This window comes from Triturus cristatus, chromosome 9 (genome assembly GCF_964204655.1).
Source record: "Triturus cristatus chromosome 9, aTriCri1.1, whole genome shotgun sequence".
Lineage (NCBI taxonomy): Eukaryota > Metazoa > Chordata > Amphibia > Caudata > Salamandridae > Triturus > Triturus cristatus.
The window spans coordinates 1,000,452,939-1,000,471,258 of record NC_140592.1 but is presented as its reverse complement, the minus strand read 5'-3'; the positions used below and the strand labels follow the sequence as shown (position 1 = coordinate 1,000,471,258).

Genomic DNA, 18,320 nt, shown 5'->3' with positions numbered 1-18,320 from the left:
AGCCAGTCCTACAGGATGAAGTCTTGCCACTGTTTTCATATCCTCTAACCAAACCTGAAAAGCCCTTCTCCCCACTGTGGATGGTTCTGGCTATCCATGATTTGTCCAGAAGATTTCTGGGCTTAAAGGATGCTGACTTCATTCAAGACGTTGCAACCTGCACACCCTTGCATGTTCCCATGCATAGGAAAACACTGTTGCTAGTCCTATGGGCAGGCACAGGATGAGAACAGGATGAGACCCGAACGCTGCATCTCCATTGTGATAGACGTGACCCTGAGATCAATTCAGATACAACTGGGTTGAAGAGATATGCTATTCGGCTAGCTCACCGGTGATACACGCAACTTATACAGCCTTGCAGCTGCATTAGAGCTGGCTGGCAGTGCTTCACCACAGTGCAACTATCCCAACTAACTTGCTATGGGCTGCCATTACACCACTGCTACTGTGCTGTGGTGACAGTGCATTCAAAGGAATAAACCATCTGACTGGAGACTCCCATGCTGTGCCTGCAAGCTGCAAATAGGCAGACTGTGGCAGCCACATGATAGGTTATTTCCTGCAGACATACAGACGGACACAATAGTGTGACTGTGAATGTGCAGACAGTCTCTTTCCCTCTCACACACACACATAGAGTCAATATACAGCAATTGTGCACACAGACAGATAGCTGCAGTCAGTTTTACACAATGTGTTGCCCAATTGCACGTACGCAGTCTCTTAAATCAAGAATCACAACATACACATGAACATGCACAAACTGATTGAGTGCCCAACGAGTGTGTGTAGAGGCAGATGGTTGCAGCCAGACATGCAAAAGATGCTGTACACATGGAGATTGTGTACACACGCACACACACAAACACTCTCTCTCTCTCTCTCTCTCTCTTCCTCTCTCTCTCACTCACTCTCTTTCTCTCTCTTTCTTTCTTTCTCTCTCCCCATCCCCTACACCCCAAGATGCTACACATATGCGTAAACCTTGGGTCCCCATACCTGAATCATGCCAAGGTATCTTTCAATGACTCTTAAAGTCCCAAAATGTTCATCAGGGGCTACGCTCCACTGCGTACCTGCAGCCCCTCTCCTGGCTGTGGACCCTTGAGAGAGTCAACACCACAAGTCCATCCCCACCGAAGACCTAGGACAGTGAATATAGTTGAAACAGAAAGGGTCAGTAATGAAAACTTTAAGCTCAGTAACTGGAAACCCAATCCTCCTCATGGTCTGTCCCTCACAAACACACCAGAAGATCCACCGCATGTTAGCCCTTTCTTTATTTCATGCTTAGGGCAGTCTTCCACGCTCGGAACAAAGTGAACCCCTCTTTCTATGTAGGTTCATCTCCCCAGTGGCGTAACGAAAGTTGAAGGGCCCCCCCTGCCACGTACACAGAGGGGCCCCCACTCCGGATCTAATCCGAGCTCTTGGGCCAGAGTATTGTGCTGGGGGGGCCCCCCCTGCAGCTCGGGACCGCCCGCACCGCGGGGGCCTGTATTACGCCCCTGCTCCCCATCAAGTATCCTGGTTCCAGAGAGTTCACTGCATATCAGCCACAGTGGCAGCCACAGTGACGACTGCAGTGCACGGACTTTTGCACATGGCCTTGATTGTCAAGAATTAGTGTCTTCGTCCATATTTCATGTTCTAAATCACCCGCTCAGTGTCATAAGTTCGCTTTCATACATTAATGGGTGCCTCTGACGCTTGTAGAATAAAGGACACACGTTAAAGCCAAGAGAGTTCTCTTGTTCATTTGATTTGGGGAACTGTGTGTATGGAGAAGAGCTGTCTGTGGGGAAGGGGCAGTTGAGGTGCACCCCAATATTCAAGGGGTAATGCGTTTGTACACGTGAGAGTTCAAGTGACAATCCTCGCTGAATACTTTTCATAACAAGGTTCGCTGAATTGGGATCCTCTTTTCAGCCAAATCATTATTCAGCCATTAATGGGCATTATATTCCTGGATATGTCAGGAAGGACCGAGTGGTTTAGCTTATGGAGAAATATGGAAGTGTATGATTGGTTGGTGAGACCAAGTCATGTTTAGGATTGGGGCAACATCAGATCTAAGGCCTGTCTGACATCTCACTCACAGGCCCTGGACCATGTGGATACGTTCCCATGCTATGACAGGCTGTTCAGTCCTTGCTATTATAGGTGGAACACATTGTGTCAATAAAAGTGAATCTTTTTATAGAAAAGTCTGCAGTATTGTTGTGCCTGAACTAGACTTGGACTTCCAGCAGCGACATAAAGACAAGTCTCCAAAGCCACCTAATTTGCAGTGACCAAATAATTAGGTTTACCTTTGGATTTAAATGTGACTCAGACATAAGACGCCATTCTGTCCATTTCTTCTGAAGCACGCCACCTCCACAGTTGAAACTTCTTGATGGTATGCTCTTATCACAGGGCGTTTGCAGTTTCAGGTACTCTGTTGGTGATGACGGCACCAGTGCTGCCAGGGGTTTTGCCACGTCCCTGGCTATTTCATGCAGGAATACTTTCATGTTTCAGAGAAAAATCAATATTTTCATGAGAAAGGAATTTAAAACTAAAATGTTTTAGAATACATCAAGAAAGTGGTGCAAGCTTCAGAAGCACTTTGATTTTAGGCGACTGGTTTATACGCAAATCTGTAGCGCGGGAAGGACATAGATGGTGGCATCTCCTTTGTTCAGTGCAGATTAGATGTCAGTGTGGACATGGCCCCCTCACAGACAAACACTGCTAGTCTCAGTATAGAGTGAGAGCATTGGATGGTGGCAGAATCTCAACCATGATGTCCTGTTCAAATGAATCATTGAAAGGCCAGGATTTGCACGAGTTTGGAGATCCTATTAGGATTAGAGAAGGGTTGACCTGCTTGTGTAAAAATACATCTCTGGGTTCATTTTGCTCAATCCAGCTTGATTCAACAAGGATAGTTGGTTGTGATAAAATTCTAGCTTTGGGGTTATTTTACTCAAAAATGCACCTCTTCCCATTCCCCACTCCTTTCAGTCAGACTTCAATCATGCGTCTGGGAATATCTCTATAGAATGCTTTCCAGAGGCGTCGGGCACAAATCAGAGCAGACTCATTGGTCTTCCTTTTCTCTCATGAAGGATAGATCTGCTGCTTTCCTCTACCACCCTGTACTTCTCCTATTACCAGGTCAATGAAAGCCGGGGTGAGGTGAGTCACAGAAACTGTACCAGGATAACCAAGTTTCATCATAGAAAAATTCTTGCAAGTTAGGAAATGCCCTCTGCATAGATCTAAGTCAATAGTTAAAATGATATGAAGAAAGTGACCCAAAGAAAAAGGATTGAATGCTTCATTGAAAGATGTCGCAAACTAAGAGCTTCCACCGCAAGGAACAAGCTGAGAAGGGAAGTTGCAAGTCACTGGAAGTCTCCTTTTATAGTGCAAGTTGACCTGGATACTTGAAAAGCAATTAAAACTAACTCCCAGGGCAGTGTAAGCATCCATCTGGCTCCTATCTACTCTGTAGAGAACAAAGACAACAAATAACAGTGCCCCAGTTTCTGGGGAAAACATGACTTGGACTCCCGAAAGAATAGAATAGAGAGACTAGAATTTTAAGCGTGCTTGCTTTTTGGACAAATTCCCAGTAGCCATAACAAGACAAGGATAAAAGAAGGTAATTGATACAAAGCTAGGGTCAAGGAGCAAGGTGGTAAGCGGGAGAAGTCAAGAAGGGATTGCAGGACCATTCAATGAATCTGCAAACATTCTGTAAAGCTGCCATGGAATAGTGAAAGTGGACCAGAGTTGTGGGTGTAATGCCAAGAGAGATGCTTCCTGTATGAAAAAAAGATTCTGGTTGATGGCATGGCTATGGGGCCGTAGGACAGGATGACAACATAACCAAATGTAGTGCAGGATTGCAGCATCCATTACACACAGCTAGATGGCTGACAGTAATCAGATTCTGACCATCCCCAAATTATGAAGGAGGATGACACTGGGCCCCAGTGTGGTGCCACATTAGGCGGTAGAACTGCTGCAACAGAGCATGAAAAGTCAGGGATTTGAGTAAGGTACAGAAGAAGCCAAGAGCAAGCCCAGATGTCATGGCACAGCAGAATCCTCCCATACCTGTTACATGGCTTCTTAGGATGGTCTACATTCTAACTTTCTAAGTGGTTTAGCTTTACAGATGCATGTGTTAAGTCGGAAACCAACAGGGATTGGGTTACATTATCTCTTAGATTCCTACATGTAAAGATGTATTACAAGGCTGAATCGAGTGAAATAAGAGGCCGTTTTCCTCGAGCCAGAGCAGGAATATAATGGTCCATTTTACTAAACTGTTCCAATCTTCTTAAAGTGTGCCAGTCACTCCACTCACTCCCTGAACTACCGAAAACTGATCGGCAAACCAATTAGCAGCATTTTATCTTCTGTACCGCAGCTTGTCATTAACAACAATTTAAAAGTCATCACCAGTGAAATTATGGAGGAAAAGCCCACCTTGATATGCAAAATTAAATAAAAAGAAGAGGAAAAGAGAATAGTGTTTTGTAGAAACAAGGGCTAACGGGATCTTTTTTCCAAAACAAAAACTGAAATGAGATATGCAAGAAAAAAAACTGCAGTAGGAGGCATGTCCAAAATGCAAAATAGTTTGGAGTTTATGCTTAAATTCCATGGGAGAACTTCGAGTTTAGCACCCTGGAGATTTAAATACCGGACATTAAAGATAATTGATTAAAAGGAGAAGGTACAAAGATGACAATGATTGCCTTAATTATTACAGCCACAAATGTGCTAATATGTGGACATTGGAGGGAGCCGACACTAATCTTGACAGATAGATGGAATTTGCTGCCACATATGCTCACCCTTCTACATTAATGGATGAAAAACACTTACATCTGTTAGTGGGGTGACCTAAAAAGCTCCTGTCTGCAGTGCTAGATGGGTTAGATCATCTCATCACAGCTGGCCAGACATTAAAAATCTCGTGAAGCAGCTGCTGCTAAACGAAGCTATCTACAATACATTGGCAGGTACCGCCACTTGGGCAAGGATAAGGCCATGCTGTCGTCTGAAGGTCAGTAATGGTGATGATGGCCCTGTAGTTGGTCCTTCATTACAAGAATCTGGACTGGGAGGTTGGCAGTTCAACCAGCTGTGTTTTCCTATCCTCCAGTCATTATTCTGAAGATAATGGTGTGCTCTGCTTGCCATTATCACTTCTTGAATGGAGTTTATTTGTGTGTGTTTTGTTTTTGAAAGTATGTGCTTGCTTGATCTCTACCCATTGTTGTATTTAATTATGGTAGATATATGAATGGGACACACACACAGACAGGCACACATGCAGACAACTTATTCAATTACTTGGGAACTAGTTATTGGCTAAATGATTACATATGGCACGTATACGATACATAACAGACAACAATACACTATGTTCTTTTTTATCTATTTTGTCAATATGCGTGGTGCAATGACACCTAACAGTCTCAAGGCAATAGATTAGAATGTCTGTAGTTGAATCTGGTGACACATTTTTTCGTAATTCAGTTTCTTTCATTATTAACTATCAGTAGGCACACTAAATGCCTGCTGCATAATAGTGTAAAATAGACTTTCATCTGATTTCCTAACATCTCCAGTCGTGACTAATATGGTAGCTTTTAATGTTAAACGCAAGTTGAAGATGCAATAGTTTTTAAATGTCAGAAGAACCCTGGGATGTTCACATAAGGCCATAGTGTATGATAGCTTATTATGTATCTTTTACGTGATATGATTTTTATGTTTTTCACACACAAAAAAATCAAACTTTGACTCTCTAATCTAGTTTTTTAGACAAAGTGCCATTACATGTTTCTCATGGTATGTTATGTGTCCTGGTAGATTTACAAACCCCATAGCACATTACCGCCTAGTAGTGCTGGACAGGTGAAAGGGTGCGGGCCAGGGTTTTAATAAAAGCAGAGTGTTTCCTAGAAAGTGTGAGGAATCTATTCTATCTTTGTGACGATTGCATTTTCCAGATCTAAAAGTATAGAAAGGAGAATGTTTGTTTGACCCTCATAGTACATTTTAAGACCAAAATAATCAATATAAGTATAGCGTCTTAGTAGTTCTCTTTCACTGGCGGCTGTCTCTTTAAAATGTAACTTGCATCTGTTGAGGCACAAACGGTAATCATTTAGATACAGTTTATTTATTTTTCATGCCTCAGAATCGACCTCCCTTTCCACTCCGTGCGCCCTGATTGGGACATTGCCTCTCAACTACCCTTTGACCTAATTGCTGTGTTTCATAAGTCCTTTTCTCCAACATTTAAAGTGTAAAGTTTGTTTATCAAATGCCCTAAAAATGCAATGCCTTCCAATAACTAGGCATGGTATTGTATTTATTGATTGCCAGTTTTCCGTTGCACAGTAGACCCATCTGTAATGAAGTACTAGAGAAAGAATTTCTCTACTATAAAAATACAATTAGGCAAATATGAAATCATACAATAAAATCTGTAACATGAGTAGGCACTACGTATATTGTGTGTATATATATAACCAGAAAAAGTTTTTTAGCAGACTCTAAAACAAAACCTTGTGAAAAATAATGTGGTAACATCGGTCAAAATGACAGAGCCTAGACTTTCCTGAATGAAAAGTGCTTGGCACTGGTCTCTCATAGTGAGATGTAGCACTGACACAACAGCCACGTTATTCTTTAATGATTCATAGGCGGAAACATTACTGATGTCTGAAGGATAGGAGCTCAGGGCCTGGGAAGCACCCCTGAAGAATGATTGTTTTAAAGCCTCCGACTTCTTTAATATGGGGATTTCATGAATGAGTGAGTAGGAACTCCACACTTATCACTGCTCACCTGAGATGGCTTATACTGGTTTAGATGTACTGGAGAGCTAAAGTGAAAAGCATTGTGGGTAATTGAGGCTAGCCTGAAGATTCTTCTGACCCCCATGTGGACCCAATTCATTCCAATAACGATTGCCGAGAAATGGGCAAACCTTCTAGTGTCGAGGGCTAGCCTATCTGATGAGTGAATTGTCTGTTTGGGAGGGGCTAGGTGTAGTTTACCAATTCCTACAGGTAGTGAGGTTTCCACAGTCCAGTCTTGATAGCAACAGAGATGTAATCACTTGATGAAAGTCGTTTTCTAGGATGCATGATGTTATGCTCCCTCGGAGCCTGGGCTAATGCCGTCCCTCTTCATTTAAAAGCGTTGCTATGTGCTCGCAATTTCAGATTGTTGTTCAGGAAAAAGCGTAGGGATTTGGTGCATCAAACAGCGATGGGTGTAAAATCGTGCCAGAGATGCATTTTGCTAAGGATAGACTTGGGCAGCGCTGTTTGTGGGAGAGATCAGGAGCAGGTTAGTTTTAAGCAAGTTGGGTATAAAGTGGTGTATGGCCATCCAGCACAGGGTGTCAGCGGGCACATGAGTTGTGATTCCAACGCCTTTTTATAGAGAACATTTTCAAATAGACCCGAGTGTCATCATTGTATAAGTGTCCGCGAGATGTGATGCACTCTATCCTAGAACCGCTCCCTTCAGCCCATTCTATCCTTAAGAAGAGTGAGTATAGAGGAGTGATTTACAGTATCAGACAGGTCCAGTGGGATGAGGAAGCAGGTATCACCTTTATAAAGAACATAAAGAACAAGTCCAATATCTTTAGAGTTGATGTGACTTTGCTGCATCTTGGTCTAAAGCCAGATTGAATTTTGTTAAAGGGGTCATTGTCAGCTGTGACAATGTTGAGCTGACCTTGATCACAGCTTCCTGGGGCTTCTGTAAGAAAGGGGAGGTTGGAAATTGAATGAAAATTGTTCAGATCATCTAGGGCTGCCTCTGGATTTTCTGTATGTTAACTAGCGGTGTGTCACGGCAAAGCATGGCCCTCTGAATAATGTTGATGTTATGATGAGTTCAAAGAATTAAGGGGTTTAATTTTGGCAATTGTGCTGACCATTTTTGATAGAGCCACTGCTCTGAAATATGGCCATGTGACCGTGGTCAAGTACGTTGTCACAGCAATCATGAACACCTGTAGGGGTTCAATTTGTTCACCTTATATTGCAAGTAGGGAGATAAAGTTTGATGTTCTCATTTAAAAAACATTAGTGTTGAATGCCTCATTAAAAAGTTCATTGGAGGCAACTTTTGTCAAATTTAATAAAACTTTCACAATATTGTTTTTTTTAAAGAAATTATACATTTTCAGACTTCTCTCATTATCAAGGAATTTTACGCATGGGGCCTTGGTTGGGGCAGCAGTAGAGAAGGAACAGTCCATCTAAAACCCTGAATAATCAGAGCTTGGCTTGTGGCTAACTCTGCCCCAGCTATAGCTGCCATTTCAATCCACTTGACTTTTTGAGAAATCTCCCCATTTGTCCAAAGACCGGCCTGACTGTGCATGAAGCCAGGACTGGCCGGGGCAGTGGTGATTATGGCCCAGCTTTGAGGTGAAAAACTTGTGCCGAGAAGTGGTGGGACTGAGTATGATGTCAGATGGTTGAATGCAGAGTGGTTTGACTGGTTGGTCGGATGTAAATCACATTGCTTCTGAAAGTATCAAAAATCTAGCAGCTGATCCTAAAGGCACTTGAACTTCTATAATTTTCAGGATAGGCGACAGATGTAAGAATTAGAATTTTGATTGTCCTGCAAGGATTGGACACATTGGAATTAAAATGATTGTCTGAGTTGAAAAGCGTGCTTCACATTGTTGGAGATTAAGAAAGGATATCAGGGAAGGACATGGTCAACCTGAGAGAACTATGATGTTCCAAAAGGCAATTAAATGGAGAACAAGAGACGCTTCCACAGAAAATGATTGCTGACTTTAAAGTTATATCTCATCATCAGGCCCTTAACATTTCTATCTCAAAACAGAAAGTGTTTCCAAATGTTATCTGAACCCCTGTCCAGTGGCAACTGTTGCTCATACTGGCCTTCCCAAAGTTGCATGTTCCTGAACACCAGAATTGTATTTCAGGGCTTCTTGGTTCCAGTAGTGCTATCGAGACTTCATCGCTGCTTTGCTTTGTCATCATGCTGTCTTGGGTATGCCTTGTCCTGCCTGTACACTAATCTAGTTACATTCTGTTCTGGCTGCGCGCTGCTCTTGTCTGTTCAATTATCCATTGCCCCACTAGTGCGCTGATCCAGCGGGCCTGAATGGTGTCCGAAAGGCTGTGCACTGATGTGACTGCACAGTACTCCGCTGGTCTGGTGTAATGTTCAAGCAGCGCTTTGTTGCCCAAGTGGCTCATGGGCATAGGAGTGCACTCTGCTGGCTGCGAGCTAGTCCAGCTGCCTGCTCTTCTGTCAGTACTCTATGCAGGCTTCATTGTGCCCAAACTGCGCTCTGTGGTGGCGGATGTTGTCCCATATGTGCTCTGTAATGGGTTTCTCTGGCTAGACCGGGCACTATGCTAGTTGTGTGGTGTCAAACTATGCACTGTCCTGGCTACGCACTTGGCCTCACTGTGGCTGCTGGCGTAAACGTAGCTGGTTGCTTGGTTAATGTTGAGCTGGTGATCTGCCTTTACTAACCTCTGCTTTGTTTGTTTTTTGCTTCTTCTTTTCTTTTGCTAACAAAGTTGAGTTGACCAAAGCTGACCTGCAAGGTAGAGGCTCATGTTCCATTACTCGTTCTGACTGAAAGTGTACAGTACCTGTCTCATGTCTGGTGCCAAGCGGGGAAGCCGAACCCCTCTGCCACATTTTGAAATAACCATGTCTGCTCAATTGGCATGGTATACTTTGTTGTGCAATTGCACACCAAAGGTGGGCATTGTTTAAAATGTGCTGAGAAGGGGAACTGGCAAATAATGTCTGTGCCACCTGCTTCAAGAAGAGAACAGCTATTCCTTCATTTGATAGTGCACACACTTGGAAACGCCCTTAACCCTAACCACAGATGATGACAAATATTGGATTTTTTTTTTAATGCTCCTCCACATAATTGCTTGCCGTCCGCCCAATAACATGTAGTTTATTATGTCCACTATTGCATATTATCGTTTATATGTCACTAGCTTCCTTCTGTTACTTATCTGGTCTTGCTTGTTGCGGAATTATAAGAGTGCACAGAAGTAAATGCATGGCACCACAGGGAAAAAAGTGAGACAGGGAAATGATTCAGTTCATGTTTTGTGCTATTTATGTCCTGTGCTTCACTCAATGTCTCATACTGTAACTATTCAAGCATACTTTCTGCAGATTGACAGGCGATTGCATAAGTAGCTTTATCCAAGTCATTACAGGGACGAATGCAAAATGATTATGTCAACAAACTAACAGCATGACAGTGACAACACACCACGCATGTGGGAATATTAAACCACCAAACACACCTACCAGGGTCCTACCATTTTATTTTCCTTAAACAGTGTTGGTTTCTTTGCCTTCGTCCAGTGAAGGAGTCCTACACAAAACACATTACTCCCTGTAACATTTATGCACCAAGACTCCCCATTCCTCAGACTTTCCTGTCCTTCATTCACTTTACATTCCACACCTTCCTTAACATACTTTTCACAAGAATTGCAGAAGTTCTTTCCCATCTTCAAAGTGTTTCCCCCTATCTTAAGGATGAATCTGTTTTCCATCTTCAACCTGTTATACCTCTATCTTAAGGGTTGATCTATTTTCCCATCTTCAAGGTTTTACTCCCATCTGAAAGACCGATCTCTTCTCCCACCTTCAGTGTGTTTTACTCCCCTATTAGGAGTTGATCTTCTTTCCCATCCTGAAAGTGTTTCGCCCCATCTTAAGAACTGATCTCTTTTTCCATCTTCGAAGTGTCTTGCCCCATTTTAAGGATTGATCTCCTTTCCGATCTTCAAAATGTTTACACCATCTTAAGAACCTATCTCCTTTCCAATTTTCAAAGTGCTTACACCATCTTAAGAACTGATCTCCTTTCCAATCTTCAAAATATTTACACCATTTTAAGAACCGATCTACTTTCCAATCTTCAAAATGTTTTTTCACCATCTTAAAAACCAATCTCTTTTCCAATCTTCAATTTGTTTACACCATCTTAAGAACTGATCTCCTTTCCAATCTTCAAAATATTTACACCATCTTAAGAACTGATCTCCTTTCCAATCTTCAAAGTGCTTACACCATCTTAAGAACCAACCTACTTTCCAATCTTCGAAGTGTTTTCACAACATCTTAAGAACGAATCACTTTTTCCATCTTCAAAGTGTTTCACTCTTTTCCTTACGGCTGATTTTCTTTACAATATCCAAAGTGTTTTACCACCATCTTAAGAAATGATTTCCTTTCACATCTTCAATGTCTCTATCCTCATCTTAAGGACTGATCTCTTCTCCCATATTCAATGAGTTTTATTCCCCTATTAAGAACGATCTACTTTCCCATCCTCAAAGTGGTTTGCCCCATCTTAAGATCTCATCTTCTTTTCAATCTACAAAGTGTATTACCACCATTTTGAGAATTGATCTCTTTTCGCATCTTTAATATGTTTTATTTTCATATTAAGAACTGGACTTCTTTCTCATCCTCAATGTGTTTTATTATCATTTTGAGGACTGATCTCGTGTCCCATCTATGATTCACTCTGTTCTATTGCTCTGTTAACGTCCATGCATACCCCTGCAGTACCAGTGATGCGTCGTAGAACCTTGTTGTGCAGGGTTCATCTGCATCACTGAACTAATCCACCTCAATCTGACACTCCGTTTGGTTTCTCTCTTAACACATATGCTGGATCTGTATCTTTACTGCTGTATTCAGGTCCCTTTTGCTCTTTTGGGTGAAGTTCACACTCTATGCGCTGTGCTATGCAAACTTCAAATAGGGAGAACCGTAAATATCCATAGTTAAATAAGATGTAATATGTTTAATGCTCAGTTGTAAAGCAGAAACTCCGAGGTGGCTTTTTTTGACCAAATATACATAGACCCACAGTTCCCTGTAATCTGCACACACAGCTCTGCTTTTTGTGGTCACCACAGACCCCAAAAGGGCTCTATCTCTGACTAAGCATTTCCTCAATTTTCGTCCTTCTTTTTCAGCTTTCTCCCTATAGGTTTCCGCCAATTAAACATCCACCCTCTCACATTCTTCACCCTCGTGACAGATTTTGATCACAGAGGTATGGATGACTTTTAGAACTAAGGCAGTGTCAGACAGATGCAACACATCATGCGTTGAACAACTTGAGCACTGGAGTGGCTTAGGGAGTGTAGGAACGGAGCAGTATTTCTACCACGTTCAGAGCAAACACCCTGAAACTCTACAGGGACAAAACCGAGGAGATGTGCTCTTTTGGGAAAACTATGCACGCATTACGGGCTGAGGATTTATGGAGGATAATCTGATCCTGGTGGTCTCCACGTCTGTGTACAATATAGGAGCGTACTTGGACACGGATCTCTCACTGCTTTTCTTGAATGTGGGTGATTCGGAAAATTGTACCTTTTTTATCCTGTTGATATGCACCCGCTGGTTCTGCAGAGCACCATCTTGAGAAGACTAGTCTGCTGTAACCAGGCGGGCAACTAGAGCCGAATTTCGGGGGGGCTGAAAAAGATTTCGGGGGGGGGGGGGCTAAGTCTTCCAGCCATAGGCAGAGTGGCTGTAAGAAGAGGTGAAAACACAACAAAAGCCTCATTAACGAGTAAATGGTCTTTTAAAGACCTGTGAAGTACTCGGGTCCGGCTGCAATTAGACGGACGCCAGCCCGCGAGGCTGTCTCAGCCGGGCTGACACACATGACGGGGGGGGGGGCTGAAGCCCGGTGAGCCCAATGGGTGTTGCGCGCCTGGCTGTAACACTTTAGTCCTGGGGCCACTAGCTTATCTACTTAAACGTCTACTCTCTACTGGATACAGGCTGCTACAATAAATTCGCTCTTTCGCTGGGTCTTCCTCCACCTTTACTCTGCTGATTATATTACACTGGCTCCCTGTACCACAAATATTTATTTTTAAATCTCTCTGTATCAATCACAAAGCAGTTCAGCAGACAAGCCATTATTTCCTTCAACTCAAAATCCATCGTTGTGTGCCTCGGAGACCTTGGGTTCAGCCACAGCCAACCTCCAAGTGTTCCTAAGTTTAGGAAATGCAGGGCTGGAGGAGACCTCCTTTTCGATCTCGACTTCTCGGCAGTGGATCCGCCTCTTTGCTGCTAGGAAGGGCCTGAAGATATGTCTGCCTCTTTGGAGTCTGCTCCTAGTATGAGAGCCAGCACCAGCATCCCTTTCAGGCCACAGTTCTGCTCTATGAATCTAACTCCAATCAAAACCAAATGAACTCTGTGGTGTGCATTCCTTTAATGGGGCCGCATTCCGGATGCCTGGCCTCCCAAGCACTGTGCTTTGAACCCACCAGGTGACATGCCCTGCGAAGTGATGGCCGCACCCTTGTACAAACTGAAAGATAGGGGAGGGTCTCTAAATGCCAGCGGCTCTGTTCTGGCAGATTTTATAGCACGCCTCTTACATAGATTACGGTCTCCGACAGAGATTTAAAGACTCTCCAGCGGCCAGGTCAGGGGATGCATCGCCCTTACCCCCTATCCCCCCCCCCCTCCCAACCTTGCTGCTTGCCTGCACTTTTCATTCAGGTGCTGTCGCTCACTCCCTTTCGCCGCTTTTCGCGGTCGCCTGTCGGCAGTGCTGGTTTGAAGAGCGGTCTGCCTGGGCTCCACTTTGGTCTCCTGTTAATTTTGCTGTCCATCATTTGCGGATTGGATTTTGAAAACACAGTCGGGATAATAACAGCTGCCCTAAATAGCCAGCCACCTGCCGAGCCTCCTTTTGCCTTCCTCCCTTTCCCTCTCCACAAATCAAGCTCCATTGTTGGCGGCGGTCGGCGCCGCTGCGCGAGCTCGCGCCCCTCCCCCTCCCACTCACACTCAGCGGGGCTGCTCGCAGCGCGGCCCCTCCAGCTGAAGGGCAAGAAGCGCGCCAAAGGCCTCCGCGTTCCACCGCTTCTTCCCGCCGAAGTCTGTTCCTTCGACGTGCGCGTTTTAAGAAGTGGATGCGTGAAGTAGTTTAGTGCGTCACTGTCTGTTCCACAGCAGAGCTAAAGGAATGCTATAGGAAGACGAGCTCGCGTGCAGAACGTACAAGAGTCAAACGTAGGTGTGTAAAAGTGCTACCCTCTTACAGTTCTGCTACCGAACATGGTTCAGGCAGTTGTGGCCCAGTAGCGTAGTTTAGGAGCTATGGGCCCTGGTGCAAAGAAAGAAAATGCCCCCTTTGTCTCCTTTTGGGGCAGTAACATACAGCAGTAAACTGGTTTCAATGGGCCCTCAGGGCCCTGGGCACCGGTGCCACTGCACCTGTTGCAGCAACGGTAGCTACGCCCCTGCCCAGGCACCTTGGAGTCCCAGAGAGCAACTCATGCGTGGCGTAGAGTAAATGCATGTTCATATACTCTAGGGAGATCTGATCCTACGTTGAGAGAGCAGACCTCCCCCCCACCCCCCAGGGCTCTGGGCACCGGTGCCACTGCACCTGTTTCAGCAATGATAGCTACGCCCCCTCGCCAGGGAACTTGGTGTCCTAGAGAGCCGCTCGTGCGTGGCACAGAGCAAAGTACATGCATGTTCGTATGCAATAAGGAGATCGGATCCTACCTTGAGAGAGCAGACCCCATTCACTATTGTGTGTAACAGAGCAGGCCTCATTCTCCTTTTTGTGGTAGAGGGCAAAGCTTATGCAGCATTCGTGGTAGAGGTCAGAGCACTCCCTTGTTTGTGTGATTTTAGAAAGCAGATCTGAACCTGTCTTTGCGAGAGAGCAAGCATCATACACCTTTCTGAGTGCTAAACAGCAGAGCTCAAACGCTGCATGTGAGAGGCCCACATTGTTGTTGACTATGACGCATGTCCGACTAAGCCTCTCCCTCCAGAGAGAGCAGAATCAGAACAACTGTTCTCTTTTTTGAAGTCAAAGCTGACACAACTTTGTGCACTAGAGAACAGGGCTCACGGATCGTTCTGTGCCTGGAAGCAAGACTTGAAGGATGTAAGCGCTAGAGACCAGCACTATTTATGTGACTGTGTGATAGAGATCAGAACAAAGCTGTGAGCTCGAGAGCAGACCTCGGGCAACATTGGACAATAGGAAGAGAGCTGAGAAACCTTTCTGTGCTAGGGAATAGATCTTGAATACCCCAATGCACAAGAGAGCAGAGCTGCTGGTGTAACTGTGTGAAAGGCCTTTAGAGAGCAGGTATCAATGGAGCGTTCACCTCTGTGAGCTCTGTAGTGAAGCACTATTCAATTTCTGTTTCTGCCAGAGCAAATCTCAGACCATGATGGTCACAAATCAAAAGTGTTAATCTTTGAAAAGAACCCTTTCGAAAAGCATTCTGCTAAAAACGTTTCTTGATTGATATGTGCTAGACTGTCAATAAACTTTGTTCCTTGAGGCACAGAAAAAACCTAATATTTATATACATATATATATATATAAAATATAAATGTATACACGTATATATATATATATTATCTACTGGCGACCGCCAGTAGATAGTTATAGTTACAACCTAGTTTCCATAGGAAATCTCAAAATTCTATTTTGAATAACTTTGGCGCCGGTTGACGAATCCTCGCGGTGCGCGCACGGTGAAAAACCTGAAATTTTTTTTTTTAATAAATACATAACTTAGCATTTAAAAAACCGTACAAATTCACTGAAAAACCATAGGTTTCACACACGTTATAGTTACGAATTAGCATTTAAAAAACCTTGCAAATTCACTTAAAAAACCATAGGTTTCACACATGTTATAGTTAGCTGGACATTTCACTCGTAAAAAACCAATGAAATTCCCCCGTTATAGTTAGTGCAGGCAACTATAACTCACGCGACCGCAATCCTCTGCTGATGACGTCAGATATTACATCACTGATGACATATGTGTCTTTATGAAAAATAAATATTTGTAATATATGTATAGCTAAAGATTAATGGAAGAAGACATGGGTAAATAAGTGTCTAAATACAGTGATGTAATATCTGACGTCATCAGCAGAGGATTGCGGTCGCGTGAGTTATAGTTGCCTGCACTAACTATAACGGGGGAATTTCATTGGTTTTTTACGAGTGAAATGTCCAGCTAACTATAACATGTGTGAAACCTATGGTTTTTTAAGTGAATTTGCAAGGTTTTTTAAATGCTAGTTCGTAACTATAACGTGTGTGAAACCTATGGTTTTTTCAGTGAATATATATATAGATAGATAGATAGATAGATATAGATATATATATACATATATATATATATCATAGCTCCCCAAGCTGGGCTGAGAACTATGAAAGAACCACAGCTAAGCCAATCTGCACTTAAAAAAACACGTTTTAACAGTTTTTTTTAAAGTAATTTAGTTAGGATTGTGGTGAAGTTGGAGAGAAAGAGCATTCCACAGTCTTGCAGGCTGACCCCTGTTGATCTGCTAAACCTAGGCAAAATAGCTAAGTTGAAATGTGCGGAACACAATCATTTGGAAGCGGGGTAAGGCTGGATCAAATGTCTGAGGTACATCAAGCTGGGAACACCATACAAAGAGCCTTGAATTGAATTTGTTTTTCCACTAGTGGCCAATGTATGGCTGAAAGGTGTGAAGAGAGACATTGGTGTTTTAGTAGTAGCCAAGCTCCAGCATTCTGGATCAGCTGCAGATGCTAATGGTAGAGCGTGGGGTGCTACGATAAAAAATATTCCCATACTCCAGGTGCATTATAACTGCCTGGGCTACTGTTTTTTTCGGTGGTAAGAGGCAGGGTCCAGAGAAACCTTGTAAGACTTCTTAGAAGCCCAAGACGGCATCCGAGCAGTTTCTTGACCTAGATGTCCAGAGTGAGATCGGCATCGCTCTAGATTCTAAGATTCTTCACCAGAGGCTTTTGCCAGAGAAAACGGACAAAGTAATCTAGCCACCTGTCAGGTGACTACAATTGAGGCTGGTTCCCGACCACCAGGACATCGGTCTTTGCTCCATTGAGCTGAAAGCAGTTTTGTCCCATCTAGTTGGACGGCACTGAGAGCCGGCTCCTAAGATAGTCCGCACACTGCCATGGTCAGTCGATAATGAAAAACAAAACTGGATGTAATCGGCTCAGAGAAGAAAAAATCATCAGAGACTTGAAAACTGTACCACTCTATAGAATAGAACTTCTGCAGATGTGTGCACTAAAGAATAGTGTGCACTTCAGAGTCAGCTCTGTTAACTGAACTAAACTGCTGTGGATAATAGCGCTCCAACCACTCTGTGTGCTAAGAGAAGCGTGCACCAAAGAGCACACCATGTTCGCTGGAGAGAAGAGTTAAGACAAATATTTGTCCAAAGTGAAGAACTTACAGTACCATAGACATAGGACAGCAGGGATCATCACATTTTCTGAGCATGATATTAGAGGGCGTACAAGTGCGCCTGAGAGAGCAGGGGGAAAGCATCTGTGTTTCTGAGAGGGCAGACGCCATATAACTATAGGAACCACAGTCGTGCAATTGTTTACATTAAGAGTAACACAATAACCAAAGCAGGACTTGTAGATGCAGTGTAAACATTCATTGGAAAATGTACACACCTTTTATATATATATATATATCGAATTATTGTCGAAGACTTTCTCGTAAATTTTGAAATTCTGAAATGTTTGCTCATTAGGTGCTTGGCTCGCTGTTTACCAACCTGTCTCTCTGTAAAACCAATATTGGAAGCTCTGCTTTCACAATATATTTCCCACTGATCGCCTCACATTAAACCACAACACGAGAAAGAACATGCAACGTTGGCGAAGACAGTCCAATAAAGTTGTCAACAATTTTCGCTGCTTGAGGAAATGTGGCTTTCATTTTTTTTTTGTTTATTTTGTCAGTAGCGTAGCGAAAAATAACACTCTATTTCCATGGACCTAACATGACAGGCAGCTCGTGAAATTGTGCTTTGCCTGGTTGTTTTAGGACATCTATTTATCTCGCTGGATCTTCTGACACCAAGGTCACTTTTACATGTGATAAAAATACACTGTTCTGCCAATGTATGCGTCTTCCGCGTACACTTTGCTATTAAGGTGCTCCCAAACCTTGCTCTAGAAAGATAGCTCAGTGAGTTAAGTGTTCGCTGCTAAATGTGTGTAGACGGCAGGTCCCATGTTTGGAATCTTGCACGGCTTAGTAGCGCTAGCACTGGTTATTTACAGCGTCTAAGACTGAAAAACAATATGTGCAAGTCATATATAAATAAGAAAATCTTTCTCATTTTAATAAAGCACCCGCGTCATTTGGGCACTAGTATCCACGCACAGGTCCACTAGT

The 18,320-nt window shown here is 43.4% G+C and overlaps 1 protein-coding gene across 19 annotated transcripts in view; it reads left to right on the top strand.

The window, feature by feature from the left end:
- The window catches only part of NRXN3 (neurexin 3), a 2,213,138-nt gene that overhangs the window by 1,219,876 nt on the left and 974,942 nt on the right, over positions 1-18,320 (top strand). For 15 of the 19 annotated variants that reach the window (XR_014968864.1, XR_014968862.1, XR_014968863.1 and 12 more), the window contains one exon: positions 9,612-9,638. The exons of the other annotated variants lie outside the window; for them this stretch is intronic. Coding sequence is in view for 11 of the 15 variants with exons in the window: in XM_085626628.1 (XP_085482754.1) it covers positions 9,612-9,638 (27 nt within the window). In the remaining 4 variants the exon portion in view is untranslated. The remainder of the gene's footprint in view (positions 1-9,611; positions 9,639-18,320) is intronic. 19 annotated transcript variants of the gene reach the window in all.